Genomic DNA, 18,266 nt, shown 5'->3' on the forward strand with positions numbered 1-18,266 from the left:
TGTAATAGGAAGAAGTTAATCAAAGTTCCCTACTCATTTAGCGTAAGAACTTTGATCCAGTTCACAAACAGATGACATGTAACATGCAGGCTCTACAATAGTACTAATTCAAGCGCAAGATTAAGAGACTAGAGCTACCAAGTCAATTACAGACAAAACAATTCAAAAATAATTGGGCATATTTGACGGGAATTACTTTGAGAGTACTACCAGTAATGTGCTAAACAACTCTTTTATACTCGCTTTCAGTTAAAAAAAGTTCTTTCACATTGGAAGACATAATGCACATCTTGAGTGATGCCAAAGGCTCATCTTTTCCACCAAAATCTCTATATATTGCCGGATATATTACACAACAGACAGCCATGTTCCTAAAATACAAGACCACATCACGTTTCTCTCAATCAACCAATACTGCTGCTGTAAAAATTCAAATTCCTCAGCTACATATTTGACTCTGTTCATTGAGCTGTTTCTGTTCACTTGCGTGTTGATACTTCCAGCCTGTATATTCTTGATACATACTCGTTCTGTACAACGACTAGCCAATAAGACTTCCGAAGAGCATGTGCTGGCGAAATGTCGCTAAAGTGCTATAATTTAGATACAGCTGATCAAAATGGTGTCTGACACAATGGGCATGTTGACTTGTGAGAAGTTGAGAACCACTTGTATAAGCAAGCCGAATGGAATTTGTGCTTGCAGGTCTTGCAAGCTAGTTGAGGAAGGCTATGATTTGAGGTGTGGATGATGCTGTAACAAATAGGACACTCTTCAACACCACGGAATTCTTTATCAATATTATTTTTCCAAATGCGGACCGCCTCACCTATAGCACCATTCTGTATAAAATATTACGAGAAAAGAAATCTTTCAATACCTTGTATACATCAATCGTCCAAGTAAAATACAATATTACAATGAGAGGAGATACAGAAGAATAATTTTGATATGTTTAAAAATAATGTGATGAAAAAGCGAATGGAGGGAAACTTTAAAAGAGGCAGGGAGTTTTCGCATTTGACAAGTTGACTTGGATGATCTTACATGTCAGGAATGTCTGGGATTTAAAGCATTTTTCCCATAATTGAATAATTTCAATGGAAACACCGTGCCAGCTAGTTTGACTGAAAGTCAAATTTGACATGGAATTTTTTTCTGTAAATTATCCAAAATGGTTTTGTCATCATGGGATAATACGAGTTTCCCAAGATCTTACATAGAAACTAATTAAAAAGATTCCTTAAGTATAATCCCTGGCATAATCGGCAATAACTTATTCATTTATGCATTATATGTAGACCACAGGAACATGATAAATGAAAACATCTGGAGCCATCTAAGTTAAAGAATGCAAGAAAGCTTAACTACAAGCATAGCAAAAAGAAATAACCTGATTCCGTATGAATGCAGTTAAAGATAGCAACCACTTCCTCTTCTTCACTTCACTTATTCCCAGGCTCCTTGTGCAGTCAACATCCACAGGACGCAATGGATAACAAATAGGAAGGCGAATTACCAAATCCATTCCTGTCTCTTCCTTTTTATAGGTCGCGATTATCTCATATGCTGACTTGTTCACGCTTACTGAAAAATTCTCATCAGCAACAACAGTCTCTTTAACCTGTCCAATCAGATGCAAATCAGTGAGGCTAAACATTTAGAGAGTTCAAAGAACAATCCTAATCAAAAGAATGATTGCTGAAGTTGCTTCTTCAGAACACAATCCAAATATTTGTTTAACCAGGTACTCCCTCCACACAATCGTTTAACCACACACACAAGCGCGTGCGCACACACAAACACAAAATCAAATCAATTCCCAAAATATAGAGATGGTTAGCATAAGGATCAGTCGTGTAACCCTAAATAATCTTGAATATTATCAGTTTTAGTACATAGATCAAATGTTGCAATGTGAGCAACAGTTCCTATATTCATAGAGAAATAGAGCAGCATGTTAGTTAACACGCTTGCATATCCATCATTTGAGTCTCCAACAATAATTCCAGTAATTTTGTATCTGGTTTGACTGAAGTACAAATATATATCAGATGCTTATCTGAGTAATAGCAATGATATTTCCCATATGATGTTAAGAAAACTTGAATTCCAAGAGATGTTCTCCGTTTGATGATAAATAAAAGGGCTATGAAACAGATTATACATGAACCCCTCTAAATGGTGCCAAATTCCTCACAACACCAAAAGCAGGACAGCAATAATTCTAAATTTCTAATAAGCCCTGTCCAACAATGGATTAAAATATCTGCCTAATCTTGCCGATAACAAAATCTTAACAATGTTTATTTTTCATAGATGGCTAACATAAATCAGCGCACACTTTCGTTTCTAAATCAGAAGATTGAAGTTTATCTACCAACACGGTCAATTAGCTGAGATCACGTACCTGAGATAACTCATTTGATACAAGCGAAGGGCTGCACCACCTTTTAGTGAAAGATTCAATAGCAGATAGTAGAGAGCGATCACGCAAGCTTGAAAACCAGTTGCTAACATAAGACGGGAGGAGCCAAATCATCATTCCATATAATGAACCAGCAAGAGAAGCCATTTGCTCTGTCCCAATAGGCCAAAGTGTCTCTAAGTTTAACAATCCAGAACCTGAACTTATAACATTCTTCGCGAAACTGGCAGCTACAGCTGCTTCAGGTACAAATTCAATATCCTTCTTCTTTGTAGTACCTACACCCTGCTTTAAAGGAATATTTTGGAAAATGCAATCCAGTATCTCTGAACTAACAGATTCTCGTACATATTGAGTCAGCGCTTCCCTTGCTGAGGAGGAAGGTGACAATGAACGTAGATAAGATAGCAGTATAGCCCATGCAAGAAAGACATTTACCTGCAGATACAAAAGCTCTATATCAGTATAGACAAAAGATAATAAAGCCAAGACATAAAACCAGATAATTAGTCTGCCGAGAGAAACATAGCCATACCCTATCTTGTGATACTAAGTCCATTTCAAGAAGAGCAGAAGCTGGTTTCTGAATGAGGAAAGAAATTTCATCCATTAAAGAGAGACAATCTACAGAAGATGAGTTAAAACCATTCAGGTTCAGATCCTCATTAGCAGTGACATTTCCCAATTGAGAGTTGTCCTTCAGGAGTGAAACATGACATAGTGGCTCTGATGAAATCAACCTATAAGCAGCAAATTGAAGAGAAGGTATGGGTCTCGAAGAAAAAAGAATGGCATACAAGGAGCTAATAGGTCCCTTGCTAAGACCCCAAAGTTCCATAGACTTTGCAGCTGTATTCCTAACATCCTCAGATGAGGTAATAGCTAATGATGCAACTTGTGACCAAAATTGAGAATATGCAATCCGGCTTGATGCTACAATGGATGAAGCCTCATTGCTGCATGTGCTTGCAACTGCCTCAGCAACTCCAGTTGCAAAAAATAGTCGGAGAATATTTTCCATAACCCGGTCTTTAATTTGGGCCCATTTTCCCAACTTTATGGTCAACAAAACTTCAGTGCTATCTGTTTCATGGAGCTCAACAAGCTGCGAGAAAAGAGATAACACAAGTAGAGCAGTTCCGGAAATATTTATTGCCATTGGATCCATATCCAGAACAGCTAGTTCAAGCTTCTCTAAAACATAATCCAGGTTAGGTTTAGAAGTAGAGCTCATAACAAGCTCATCTATTTTCTCTGCAATTTCTTCCATCAGCAAAACAGATGATTCTATCCAACTCTGTAAACTATCTAACACAAAATGCCAGTCATTTTCAGTAAACTCCTTCCAGCAATATCCAACTGATACTGCTGTTAGCTTTGCCAGAATCAGCTGCGAATATGAGGAAGAAACTAAATTCTTAGAGGCTGATGCAGCAAATGGCGTCTCAGATTGAGATGATGAAACATCTTTGCCACCTCTTTGCTTTTGAAACAAACTCAGCATCAATGATTTCTCTAAATGTCTTATGTCTCTCCCCAACTCCACCTTACATCCTCCAGGTACTCCAATCGCTTGTAAAGGATAACAAGATACTATGAGTTGAACCCATTCTTCTAGATCTGCCATAAGAAAGAGAAGGGTATTTGCTCAAGATACTCAAAGTGAAAATACAATTACTAATTGTGTAAATGCAATTTTAAGTACCTGGTTCTCCAGAGCAGCCACTGCCTAGAGGTGGAAAAGAAAGAGCTCTCTGGAGCCAGCTCAAAACACTCTTGAGAACTGAATCATCCTTCCAAGGAGCAAGCACGACATCTTTACTGGCATCATTGAACTCTGTGCTTTGAAGAAGTAATGGTTCAATAAGTATACTCAAAAGAAAGGGAAGAATTCTTAGGCAGGTCCTATTTACAGTAGCATCTGTAAAAAGTTTGCCAACAACATTCTTGAAAATCTCAAGAGCCTCATGCTTTCTCCAAGTTTTATCCTTAACAAATAGTATCAACAGCAAGGAAGTAATAGCACGGAGAAACGGATCTTTAATATTTTCAACCTCATCATCTGAAGGAACCCATGTGTTAAAAGAAATCCAGAGGCCATTGGATCCCTGGACAAGGGCACCATCGAACAATATGTTGACTATTGAAAAAATTACATGTACTTCAGGGTAGGGTGATTCATACTTTGCATATTTGCTCAATGAAGGTAAGAATGAGTCTAAAGCACTCCCCCCTTGCCATTTCCATGTGCAAAGCAACTCCACAGCAAGCCATGCTCGGGAGTAAGAGGAGGAGAAAGATGAATCATGTTCAGTCAACGGTACAGAAGATGAATCTGGAATTTGTCGAACAAACCCAGCTATCACTTTGGAGAACCCCAGACTTGAGCTAAGCCTTTCAACAAAAGCAATAAACTGATTATGCCTCACTTCCTGCATACAATGATTAAACTGAATATTTACAGTTAATAGAGGAAAAGCTAACTATAAAATTCTTTTGTATAGTTTGAGAAAATATTTCTTTAAGCTATCCAAATGCCTTAAGGAAAAGGACAGTTTATAATGCAGAATCTACAAAACTAGCACGAGCTCAAAATATGTATGACTACTTTTCTTGAAAAGTAACAAATTACATAAGACCACTTCAAGTATGCATGTCTCAATAGAAAACAGGCCAGAAGATGACTCAATGTTTTGTTCAAAATAGTACATGACACCACCGTTACATATTTCTATTTCCCAGGCTGAATTGCAACTTCCCTACCAGAGGTAGACAGCTCAGACCTTCTCATATTCATTCAGTGTGTCGTTAATAACCAGGATTTGGCAAAAAAAGGATCATAACTTATAAATATACGTGTTTAGCATGGAAAATAAGTAAAATGTACTTAAAGTAAGCCCCAAAAAACGAATCTGATAAAAAATGGTTGACTAGATACCATGATCATAATGTATAAAAAAGACGGTCGCAAAAAAAAAGAGATATATGCCAATTCACATGTACAGATCACCAATTTTTTTAGGTCAATCACATAATTAAGGAAAATTATAAAAATTAAATATAGCTTGAGTTTATTTAGTTTAATTTCAAATTGCTTCATAGATAAATAGGTCCACTGAACATGATCTATGACTAACTGCTAACTAAAGATTTAAACATTTATCTTAAACAAAATAATAGTAACAATTTGATGAAAAGCATATTAAAATATCTCTTCTCAAAAAACATTAAAATGGATTTGAAAAGATTTTGTCAGAAACAACTCTTCTAGCCGAACTTTTCAGTTTAATTTTAAAAGTAGAGTTTCAAAAGTATTAAAGTAAGTTTTAATGAATAAATAAGAGTTTTTAACAGAGTTTTGCAAACTATTATGCAATCATGAGTAAGACCCTGATTACCACTACTCTTTGTCATGCACACTGCTAAAAGAATCCAATGTACATTGAGCAGTCAATGAAAACCACAGGGCAATTGAGCCACAAGGCATCAGTAACCTACTCCACAAACATTGGAAGTGACAATATAATATAGAATCCAATAGGTCAGTTTTCTATGCAAGGGACAAAAAATACAATGGTGAAACACAATGATAAAATATATGCTACCCTGGCAATTGAAAGAAACTAAATTAAACTATATCCTAGAAATGCATAATTCAGTTTCATTCCTATCAGTAAATATAGCTGAACTTAACTGGGTTTCTTACCTTAATGCCTGTATGCTCTCTCTTAACTTGGATTGTAGCTGTTCCATTTTCATCTCGAGAAGATGGTGCAACCCACATAGTCCATGAACTGTCCTCTGTTAGTAACTGATCCAACATATTCTGTAACTCTGTCTCATCATGAGAGATGACTTCCAGCATATCCAGCATCCATTCACAGCACAAAGAAGAAATCCGATCAGAAGTCAAGTTATTAGTCTCAAAGGCTGCAGATCTAAGTGTCTGAACTAAGATGCTTCTCAGTCTTGATATGTTGCTAGAACTGAAAAGCATCAAAGATGAGACACTTATCTTATGGATAAAAGCATGCATTCTTCTCCCAAGCATCAACTTTGCATCAAATAGTTCTTTTGAATGATCAACTAGAACCATTCCGTCTGTTGCTAAGGAGATATCAGGATTGATCAAATTTTCAGTACCCTCAGAACAATCTTCCTTGCTTAAACATGATGACATGCTACATTCCCAGTCAATGATAAAAATTGCAGCCAAAATAGAAGGAAGCAAAACATGATCCGCACCAAGCATCTTCGAGCAGAAAGTCCAACTACCTTCAAGGACTTCAAAAGAAAATTGAGCAATCTTAAGTCTGTCAGCAGAAGATGATTTCTGCACTAAGTCCAAGGATCTAGAAGACAGCAGCAAAGAGGATGAAAGCCTTGACCACTCAAATGAAGATAAGGAAAGAAATATTACTAAATTTTTCAAGATTTCCTGAAATACACTGACTATCACTTCTCCTGAAACAAAGCACGTTCTGTCATCTTCGGTTGAGCCTCCTAGTACCGCGCTGTAGCAGGTTATGAAGGTAAGGTTTAAAAAACAACAGATGTATCAAACAGGAGAGTTATCAATCTAGGAAATAAGAAAAGATTTTGACAATTTAATATAAAATTCTTATCTTGAAGCAAGTTATGCCACCATTGGTCCAAGCGCTTAAGAATATGTTTTCCAAGAAGAAGCCTTTCGGCTAACTATAACAAGAAAGAAATTTACAGAACTGAATATGTACCAGAGGCTTGACTGAGAAAAATCATGGGGTAACTACAGGAACATAAGTAAACAATTTGTAAACCTACTCTGTTGGTGTAATGGTTTGTAATTAGGAAACTTCCACAAGAACAGATTTTCTGGAGTCGTATCTTTAAACATATAGATTAAAATTCTCACTTAAGTAACCAGAAATACTTTGAATGTGTATGAAGAAACCGAAGTCAAAATGACGAAATGTCTGATGACATCGAAGTCAAAAAATTATAACCACGAGTGTCATACCTGTCAATTGATAACAGACATATTTAAGGCATAACTATGTAGATATTTAGAAATATCACAAGCACAACTAAACCAGTTTTCCAATCAAAAGATTAAGCCATCCTTTTTCAATTGGGTGAATACAATAACGTGTCAAGAGCGACTTGTTACACATGTAAATTTTTACTTTTCTTTTACGAAGTGTTTGAGCAAAGGAGAAGGGGATTCTACCAAATCCGTCTAATCTAGTTACTTCGTTCCCTATTTCCACCCAAGAGATCCTGAGGAAAAGAATTTGGTTTCCACCGAGCTACAGCATCTAGGGTTCCTCGAACAATGTGATATCTCACACCGTTGTATGTGTAAAATGAGCACGAGGTGGCAGCTCATTTCATTAAATGAGCTACCAAGAGATAGACTAGTGGTGCAGACCACCTGATAGTCATCAGAGCATGTGAACCTCACCATTTCTATCTCTTGGCAGCTCAGTTTGCAAAATCTGGTGGCAGCTCATATCCATTATTCCTGTGCGTGTGTTTTCTCTTCTAACATATCCAGAATAAATAAGACAAAAAAATGATTTCCAGGATTCTGATCCTGGACACCAAATATATCTCAGGGTTTAAACATGACGCATGATGTAAAATATACAAGAGATAGTAAAGGATATACTCCCGGCTTGAGGAAATTATCTTCAACGGAACATTAAGGACAAGGAACCTATTCTAGTTGGACTGTATATTCACTATTCAGTGATGCATTCAGCTGTCTTACGTAAATCTTCTCTCAAGATGTAAAAAGGCAAATAATTTTCATCATTGATGACATATATAAAGCTGACTACCAGATAAAAATAATAGATAAACCCTAGAACCAAAACCAAATCAATTACCATAGAAACCGAGCATCAGATGTACTTGGAGGAGAATGAAGAAGAACTGAAATTGCAGCTGAATCTAATAACTTGTGTTGCCAGTGTACTGGGAGGCAGCCTATATTCTGAACAGCTTTCATCTTCATTTTGTTGATTTTTCGTTTCACTTTCTCAATAAGAATTGCCAGCAATTCAGTCTGATCAGTAACATCTGAAGGCCTTATATCAGGCTTAGTGAATTTATCTGGATCGGTACAGGTAGCATATGTGAGGACAGAACACCATTGCTCAGAGAAAAATTCATCTTGAATTGAAGCAATCAAGAGATCAATTTTTTCACTGCATGAGCGAGTATGTCCATGGAAACACCAAGGAACAAAATCATCTCTGAATGCTTGCAAAAAAAACTTCACTTTCACTTCATAATTAGTTTCCTGAACAGTGTCAATGCTCCATTGGTCTCCGTTGCCAAAATGGAGGAATGAGAACAACGTTATAGGTCCAAATATTTCAATCAAGATGTACAAAAATCTGATAGCATCTGGAGAATCCTGCGTCCAATGAAGGTCAAATAGAATTCATATGCATCTCTCTATTAGGAAAACCATATCATAATCACTAAGACAAATTAAAATCAAGTCAGATAAACAAAGACACAGGATTCAGTAGCACATAAAAAGAAAATAAGAATCAACAACAAAATTTGGAGATAAAGGAATGAATAATAGATATCAACCAAACTATGTATCACAATGATGGATTAATGAGAGACAAGATGAAAATAACCCGAGTGAATGACTGGATTCGAAATCATTAGACAAGGAATAGGTCAAATTCAAATACACACCGTATTTATAGTGATACAAATATAAAATAATTCACAGAAAAACTAGCTTTAACTATAAATTGATTCTTTGAACAATTTGCTTATACTTAAAGTAATCATAATCCAAAAGCAATAGGAATGAAGGCCCGTCTCAAGCTAAAAGATTAAAGGTTATCATAGGAACATTTGATAAAGCAGACCTCACCATTGCATATATTACACAAGAAAGTTCTTTATTTCTATTAGGAAGAATAATACATAAATAAATATACAACTACCCAGCTTCAAATACGATACATTTATGCTTCATCTGGTTGACAAGTAAAGAATTCATACAATAATATAGCAGATCCATGTGATGACTTTTTTTACACTTTTCTTACATTAGCTAATCATCCACTCAAAGAAAAACAATTATCTAGAATCGAATAAGAACCATAGGCCAATGTCAAGCTAAAGGTCTATACTTTATAGAGTTGACAAACTAAACTTAAATGTCTTACATGACCTAAGTCATTACTTTATTTCTCTTAAATAAAATAATAGAAAAAAGGATTAAGCGCAGATAGACCCCATGTAGTATCGCCCAATTGCGGATAGACCATCTATAGTTATAATTGTGCAGATAGACCCCTTGAGTGAACTTTTACTCTTAAAAAAGTCAAAAAAAAAAATGTAGAGACAAATAGACCCCCTGTAGTTCTATTGGTGCGTACGGACCCCAAATTGCTTTTTTTCACTCCTAAAAGAAAAATAAAAGTTCTCTTAATCTATACGTGCTTGGGCAAATTGTGCAGGGGGTCTATCCACATAACTAGAAACTACAGGGAGTCTATCCACAAGTAGGAGATATCTACAAGGGTCTAGCAGCAATTAACCCTAGGAAAATATATTATCCTGTATTAGAAGTTTGAGAGTCAAGGTAAAAGGCTATCCATGAGGAAATAAGATGGCTGGTCATTAGTGCGGAGAATAAACTGCAAATGAGGCAACAAGATAGAACACCTAACAAGGAAAACACCAATGCAGTGAGCCCACTTGAAATACATGATCAGATTTGGATCTGTTGTTAGTTTGAATTCAAGAGGATAGAGGGTGGATGTAATAGGAAAGAAAGATGGGGGGAGGGAAAAGTGATCCCATTTCATTGCTTACATGTTTTCGTCACATTATTTGGGTGAATTTCATATCAATTTCACTTTCACCCTCCCTCAAAAAAAGGGGGGAAAAGCCTCCTGCAAGCACTGTTCTTTTTCTATTTCTGACCTAAAAGACTGCTATCTGCTTCCTCCAGCCAGTGTTCCTATTCAAGTCTACAGCTATTTAAAAAAAATCCAATGAAGCCTCCCTCTTCTTCTTGCATCTGTTTGTGTTGGTTTTTCTTTTCAATGGGGTGAGGGATGGGAGTAGACTACACCTCTCAGAATTCTAAGAGAGTTAGCCCTTCATTACATATTTGTTTACCTGGATAACTTTCTTTTTCTAAATCTATTCAGTTTCCTAAAATAATTATTTCATTTCAATTCCTTCTTATTTTTCTTCTTTACCTTATGGTTCCTATTATATTCACCAAGGCTACAGCCTACTTGAATCTAGACGAGAAGGATAAGATTGATCTAAACCTGCCAGAAGTAATATAGACCGATATGAAGTATGATTCCAATGGGGTCTAGTAAAATGAGGCCAGGAGGTGCTGGAAGCTGGATTTAGTTAAAGACATTGCGGGGGAAAATTTTCAGAGTTGAGCTGTCATTCCCTCGGTAACTTCTGTTTCACAAGACTCAGTGCCAGTTTGGATGCTTCTACTTATTTTTTCAAGAAGCAATGAATAATGGTATTTGGTACGACTTATTTTGTATGCTTATTGAAACTGTTGGTGCTTTTAAGGGGGTGTTTTTAGAAGCAACATGAGGATGCTTTTAAAAGCAGTTTCTGTTTTCTACATTTTAATACCATAGATATCCTTTAGCTTTTGACATTATTACTTTATCTATTATAAAATTATCTTGTTTATTTTGATAGTTGAAGCCATATCTATTTTTGACATTTTCACTTATAATGATCTTGAAGCACAATTTTATAGAACACCTTACTGCTTTTGGAAGTAGCTAATGCTATGTCATTACAAAACATCTATTTTCAGCTGCTTATGTAAGTTGCTTATATAAGCTATTTATACAACCAACTTACCATAAGTCCAGCAAAACCAAACTCACCCTTAGATTCATTACATCAATAGGAGAAGAATTCTTATCCGATTTTTGCTTATATAAGTTGTTTATACAATCAAACTCCGCCAGTGCTATTTGTCAGCACTGCCTATCCCAAGCCAGAATAAAGGAGGATTGTGTTAGGTAGCCGATAGCCAGCGTAAAACATAGTCGGATCCACATGCAAAATGAATCCTATTATATACTCGTTGGGGCGTCCCCACCGTGACGCGTTGCATCAATCCCACCCCGATGCAATGATAAGTAAGCAAGCGTGGTTTGTCAGGGCGTCCACCGGAAGCGACGCATTACATCGATGTCACCCCAGTGTAATAACAAGTAAGAAATGATGTTCTAAGATTCTACAATCCTCTAATAGGGTACCTAATAGTATTAGGCATAGACTAGAATGGTCTAAGAGGGAAAATAGTAGGAGACTTTTATAAGAAAATAGAATTATATTAGCTACTTGGAATATAGGTACACTTACCGGAAAGATAATGAAATTAGTTGATGTCATGATTAGAAAAAAGATAAATATAATTTATTTACAAGAAACTAAATGGATAGGTGAAAAATCTAAAGAAAATGAAAAGACCAGATATAAACGTTGGTACACGGGGAAAGCGAAGTATAGGAATAGAGTAGTTCTTTTAGATAATATAATAAAAGAAGTGTTGTAGATGTAAGAAGAGTTGGAGATAGAATAATAATAATAATAAAAGTTATCTTAGGTGTAGAGGTTATTAATATTATTAGTACTTACGCACCACAAATAGGCTTGCCCGAGAGTACTAAAAGAAAATTTTGGGATAGATTAGATAAATTAGTACAAGGAATCCCACTTGGAGAGAAATTACTTATAGGAGGGGATCCTAATGGGCATGTTGGTAAGGATAATAACGGATATGAGAGGATACCTAGAGGTTTCAATATGGAGATAAGAACGATATAGGTAAATCAATTCTAGAGTTCGCAATATCGTATGATTTGATAATAGCAAATACACTTTTTAGAAAAAGGAATGAACACTTAATAACCTTTAAAAGTGATTTTAATAATAGTCAAATAGACTTTTTTTTCTTGCTAGAATGGCGAATAGGTTAATATGAAAAGATTGTAAAGTTATACCATGAGAGTTTAAGTACACAACATAGATTGATAGTCTTAGACATATCTATTAAAAAGTGGAGTAGAAAAACTAACGTGAACAAAAAACAAAAAACTAAATGGTGGAATTTAAAAGGAGAGAATTTAATACATTTTAAAGATAAAATAATGAAAGAAGATATATAAAATATAGATAATGAGACTAATATTATGTGAAATAACATGTCTTTTTGTATTAGGCAAGTGGCTAAAGATATACTAGGAGAGTCTAAAGGTTATAGATTAGACGGTAAGGAGAGTCGGTGGTGGAATGAGAGTGTGCAAAAGGTTATTAAAGAGAAGAAAACTTTATATAAAGAGTGGCAAAAGTGTAGGAGTAAGGAAAACTTAAAAAAATATAAACTAGTAAGGAAGGAAGCAAAAAAGATAAATACAAAGCTTATGAAAATTTTTATAAGAAGTTAGAATCTAAGGAGGGAGAGAAAGATATATATAAGCTTGCTAAGATTAAAGAAAGAAAGAGTAGAGATTTGGGTAATATTAGGTGTATTAAAAGTGAGGATCAAAGAGTTCTAAGTGACCGACGGTGAAATAAAAGAGAGGTGGAGGGGTTACATTTATCAATTGTTTAATGATAATCAAACAAGCAAGTAAAATAGAGATTTTGACCATATAGTTAATGATACGAACTGTAGATATTGTTGTAAAATTAGGATTAGCGAGATTAAAGATGCTCTAAAGAAAATAAAAAGTGGACGAGCAGTAGAACCGGACGATATCCCTATTGAAGTTTGAAAATGTCTTAGAGATATAGGCTTAGGATGGTTAACTAAACTATTTAATAAGATTATCGAGACGAAAAGAATACCGGATGAGCGGAGAATTAATATTTGATACTAATATATAAGAATAAAGGGGATATACAAAATTGTTCAAATTATCGAGGTATAAAACTCATGAGTCATACTATGAAACATTGGGAGAGGATAATTGAGCAAAGACTAAGAAAAGATACATGTATATCTGAAAATCAATTTGGTTTTATACCTGGGAGGTCAACTATAGAACATATACATATTTTGAGACGGTTGATGGAGAGATATAGAGAGAAGAGAAAGGATCTACATATTATTTTTATGGATCTAAAAAAGCTTATGATAGAATACCTAGAGAGGTAATATGGTGGGTGTTAGAAAAGAAACATGTATCTAATATATATATTGATGTGATTAAAGATATATATAATAGAGTAACAACTAGAGTAAGAACTAATGAATGAGAGACTAAACCATTTTTCATTACCATAGGTTTACACCAAGGGTCAATTCTTTAAGTCATTATCTTTTTGCATTAGTTATGAACCAACTTACTAAGCACATTCAAGATGAAATTTTATGGTGTATGTTATTTGCTAATGATATAGTATTAGTTGATGAACTAGAAGAGACAGAATTGCTAAAGTAGAAAGATAAAGACAAGCTCTGGAGTCCAAAGGTTTTAGAATTAGTAGAACAAAAACAGAATATATGGAATGCATTTTTCGTAAAAATAGGAAAGAGAGTCTATGATACATATTGATGGCTAACAAATATCTAAAACTAATCATTTTCGCTATTTAGGATCTATCATTAGGCATGATAGTGAGATAGAGGATGATGTTGTGCATCGAATCAAATCGGGATGGTTGAAATGAAGGAATGCTTCGGGATCGTAGAATACCAATGAAACTAAAGAGAAAATTTTATAGAACGGTTATAAGACCAACTATGCTTTATAGGTCAAATGTTGGGTAATTAAAAAAAACATGTTTAAAAAATGTGTAGCAGAAATGAGAATATTGCGATGGTCTTGTGGGTATACATTAAAAGATAGGATAAGAAATGAATACATCCGTAGTAAATTAGAGATTGCGCCTATTGAGGATAAAATGAGAGAGAATAAATTAGGATGGTTTGGTTATGTACAAAAGAGGCCCCTTAGTGCATCGATTAGAAAAAGTGATAATATTAGAGTTAATAGGGATAGGAGATCTAGAGGTCGACCTAGAATGACTTGGTTAGAAGCAATTAAGAAGGATATGATTAAGACTAACGTAACGGAGAAAATGACCCGCAACAGAATGGAATGGAAAAATATGATTCATATAGCTGACCCTAAACATTTGGGATAAAGGTTTGGTGGTGGTGGTTTTTGCCGCCTCGGCTTGATGATGATGGTAACAATTTTGAAAATGAGGAAGTATGGACCTAATGGATTATTTTGTGTGCGGAGGTGGTGGTGGTGGTTTTTTGACTCTTTTTATTTTTCTTTTTTTCTTTTGGTTGGTTTTTTTTGGGTTTTTTTTTGGGCGGGGCGGGGTGAGGCAGGGGGTGCGGTGAAAGGTAATATTGCCTTAATAATTCCTAGGTTTATTGCTGATTGAGAGTATCTTCAAATTATTTATCTTCTATACCCATTGACTCAATGGACTGCAAATATATTAAATTATACAGGGATATCGTAGAAAAATAGGAGGGAAAATATAAGAACAATCATCTGATGCATCAGTTAGAAGTTTTACCATGGCTTTGGTGATTTTGAAAGAGTTCGCAAACAATGGTCCTGCCAAATAAGAAGGCCAGATTTGACCTTTCTGCCATGCATACTGGTCTAGTAAACGAAAGAAATTTGATATCCTTTCAACATACTCAGGAAATTTGGTCTGCTTCTCTCCTTGCTGGAAAATGTCCAAACAATTCTTGAGAAATATTGTACAGAATTCAGTCAGTAAGCAGGATTCCTTGATGGAAATATCTGCCAAAATTCCAACAATGCATTTTCCTAATTCTTCAGTGTAACCTGTAGGGCGACTAGCGCTGACTATTTCCTGTGACTTTTCCTCTGACAGTTGAATGCCTTCACTAGCTAGACCATCAGACATCAGAAATTGACTTTCATCTTTACTTTTCAGGTTTACAAGCAGAAGATAGTCCCGCCACAAAAGTTCCACAAGAATGTTGCTGACAAGTTTGGTAGACAGAGGATTTATGGCATCTTGAGATGTATTATATCTGGATAAAGCAATTGGAAACAAACAAAAGAATAAGGATGGAAAACACTCTTGATGATAGAGTTGACGCAGAATTAATCAATTCTAAAGAAAGTACCTCCAGTTATGAAGGTCAAGACCGGACTATGGCCTTTAAAGAAATCAAAAGAAAGAACCAACTTAAATTAACACCTTGAAGCATTTTGCAATGCCCCATGACGAAGAACTAATCAACTCTAAAGAAAGAACCTCTGGTTATTGAGGTCAATTCAAGACCGGCCTACGGACTATAAAGAAATCTAAAGAAAGAACAAACGTAAATCCACACCTTGAAGCATTTTGCACCGCCCAAAGAAAACATTCTTCAAATGCCCTGAAGAAAGACGCACGATCTGCATCAGAGGAGTGCAATGGATTTCTTCCAGCCCACAGGTTCTGGAAAAAATCAAGAATAAATTTCTCCCCACCAACTGCTGTAGGAGGTATAGATTCCAAGAATACAACTAGAGCTGGGTATGAAATTTGGTTTGACCCATAGCACCCATGTCTAAGAAAATTCCAAAAGCGATTTAGGACGACTTTCTGAACATTGTTGGAGGCCCAACAATCTGGAAACTTTCTTGAAAAAAGTAATATCATGTCCCACATGGAGGAATGGCAGGATGCATCCTTTTCTTGGAAAACACCAAGAACAGCAGCAGAAACTGCCTTCATATTATCCCCAAAAGCTTGAGGAATATGTTTAATGAAACTTGTTAGAGCTGAATACGTAGCTGAACGAATAACAGGACTTTTGCACTTCAAAAATTCGAGGAAGGAATTGTGCGCTGCCAATATTTTTTCAGCAGAAGATAGTGTGACTTCTGTAGCCTTGGAAGCAAGCTTTTGCTCAGTGGCAGCAGCTTCAGAATCATTACTTTGAGATTTCATTCTCAATAAAATATCAACAAGAGTTGCTACTGCCAGAAGAGATGATGAAATTACCTATAAGAGAAACATATCAATTTGAGAAACAAGAATGCTAAAAATTAAAATTTAAGCGATAAGTTAAAATAGAGAGAGATAATTTATTGTCAACAAGTAAAAAAACCACTATGCTCTTGAAGACATCAAATTACAAAGATATTTGATAAAATTTCTATTTAGTCATACCACGGGAGTTAAATATCGTAACTAAGAAGTTGTACAATGAGAAGATAGAAATCAGTAACAGAAAATATCAATCAAGTAATAGACACTGTAAGAGAATTATCAACACTCAATTTAGATGAACATGCAAATGGAAATGTTTAATTTGAACTTTTGGAGCCTGTTGAAAAATGTATCTGTTGCATCCAGAGATTCCTATTGTAGCATCCCATATGTGGCAATTCATAAACAAATGATAAACAGGAAAGTTACTGAAGCATACAAGAAACAAAGATACTGACATTCTACAATAATGCCGCAGCCCACATCTCCCAGTTCTAGATGAGGTTATTGCAACGGATGATGCTCTTGCAGTGGCTTATCAAACTTCACCACCTCTATTAGAATATAGAGCACCTTTAGAGAAAGCAAAATGTTTTGGCTCTCATCTCCTCTCTAATACAGAAAAAAAAACATGTACAATGTTGTGCATGTGCAAGGAAATGAAATTGTATAAATTTGTAGATCAGATCGATTTTTCATTGGCTTATTTCCATTTCAGTCAGCTTAAAAGAAAATTAACATTCCAAAGCAGGCTAGCTATCTCCTGACTTTCCTTTGTGGGGTGTTCTATTACATGAATTCATACACAGATAAACACAGCACAATGTCAGGGTAAAAATGCATGCATATTAAGCAGGCTTTAGACAATATTTTTCTTTGTGATGGTAGCACAATGGATGTGAAACAAATGCATCCAAAGTACACTTTTTATGTGTAATTAGGATTGTTTTTGGTCGATATATTCAGAAGATTATATAGCTGATTAGTGGGCAGTAACGAAATTTATGAAGAATACAAAGAAGTACACAGTTAAATAGAAACTATGATCAGGGTAAAGAACCAAAGGTATAATGGCAGGGCATAAGAGGTCTAATATCTTATTAACTAGTATCCCTCTGGCATTTAGCCGATCCATAATCAGGTCCGTTTTTAAAATTCCCCAGGAAGAAAAGTAACTTTACCAGAGGGCAGTTTTGAGAACTAAAAAGCGATACAGAGACAAGTTCCAGGAATATCCTCATATAAGTAGTTCTATCCCTACTAGAGCTCGGTAGACATTCATGTTCTGCTGTCCGCATTTCATTTTTATGGTATAACATACAGGCCATGTAGCTAGATCGTAACCCAATCCTTTGAATTATGTGGAATCTCAAATTTATCAAATATTTTCGACAGTCAAGTCCAAGATATGGCCAACTACAACTAGTTTACTTAACATATCTCTGAGATGCTCCTGATCTAATCAATGAGTATATACAAGAAAAAATATAGGTTTTAGTACTAAACTAATGAAGAACGTAAATTCTACAGCATAAACTTGAAAATACTACTAATAAATCAATATAACCAACATTTTTAGATGATAATTATTTTCGAACAGAATCAACAGGCCAATAAAACTAAACCTTAACCACACTTTCTAACAGAATAGTAATTTATCTTCAAGTTCAAGATAATGTAATTGTGAGGTGAAAAAACAAAGGATCCAAAAATTCAATGCAGAAGATATGTAATGTGAGAATTGAGAGTTGCATGATTACAGATAAAAGTTTCACCTAAATTGCATGCGTACGGGTACTAGTGCAGGTACAGATGCGGGACATGACAGAGTTGTAAAAGG

The 18,266-nt window shown here is 35.3% G+C and overlaps 1 protein-coding gene across 2 annotated transcripts in view; it reads right to left on the reverse strand.

Moving 5' to 3' along the window:
• LOC109848900 (E3 ubiquitin-protein ligase listerin) overlaps positions 162-18,266 on the reverse strand; it is a 25,575-nt gene continuing 7,470 nt past the window's right edge. The window contains exons 8-16 of one of the 2 annotated variants that reach the window (XM_020418622.1): positions 15,783-16,438; positions 14,987-15,476; positions 8,299-8,831; positions 6,135-6,942; positions 4,134-4,860; positions 2,964-4,048; positions 2,411-2,866; positions 1,394-1,624; positions 162-842 (exon numbers count right to left, since the gene is read on the reverse strand). In XM_020418622.1, the coding sequence (XP_020274211.1) occupies positions 615-842; positions 1,394-1,624; positions 2,411-2,866; positions 2,964-4,048; positions 4,134-4,860; positions 6,135-6,942; positions 8,299-8,831; positions 14,987-15,476; positions 15,783-16,438 (5,214 nt within the window). In that variant the 3' untranslated portion in view covers positions 162-614. Of the gene's footprint in view, positions 843-1,393; positions 1,625-2,410; positions 2,867-2,963; positions 4,049-4,133; positions 4,879-6,134; positions 6,943-8,298; positions 8,832-14,986; positions 15,477-15,782; positions 16,439-18,266 lie in introns of both variants that reach the window. The other variant, XM_020418621.1, reaches the window with a different exon arrangement.

Source organism: Asparagus officinalis, chromosome 7 (assembly GCF_001876935.1).
Source record: "Asparagus officinalis chromosome 7, Aspof.V1, whole genome shotgun sequence".
Taxonomy (NCBI): domain Eukaryota; kingdom Viridiplantae; phylum Streptophyta; class Magnoliopsida; order Asparagales; family Asparagaceae; genus Asparagus; species Asparagus officinalis.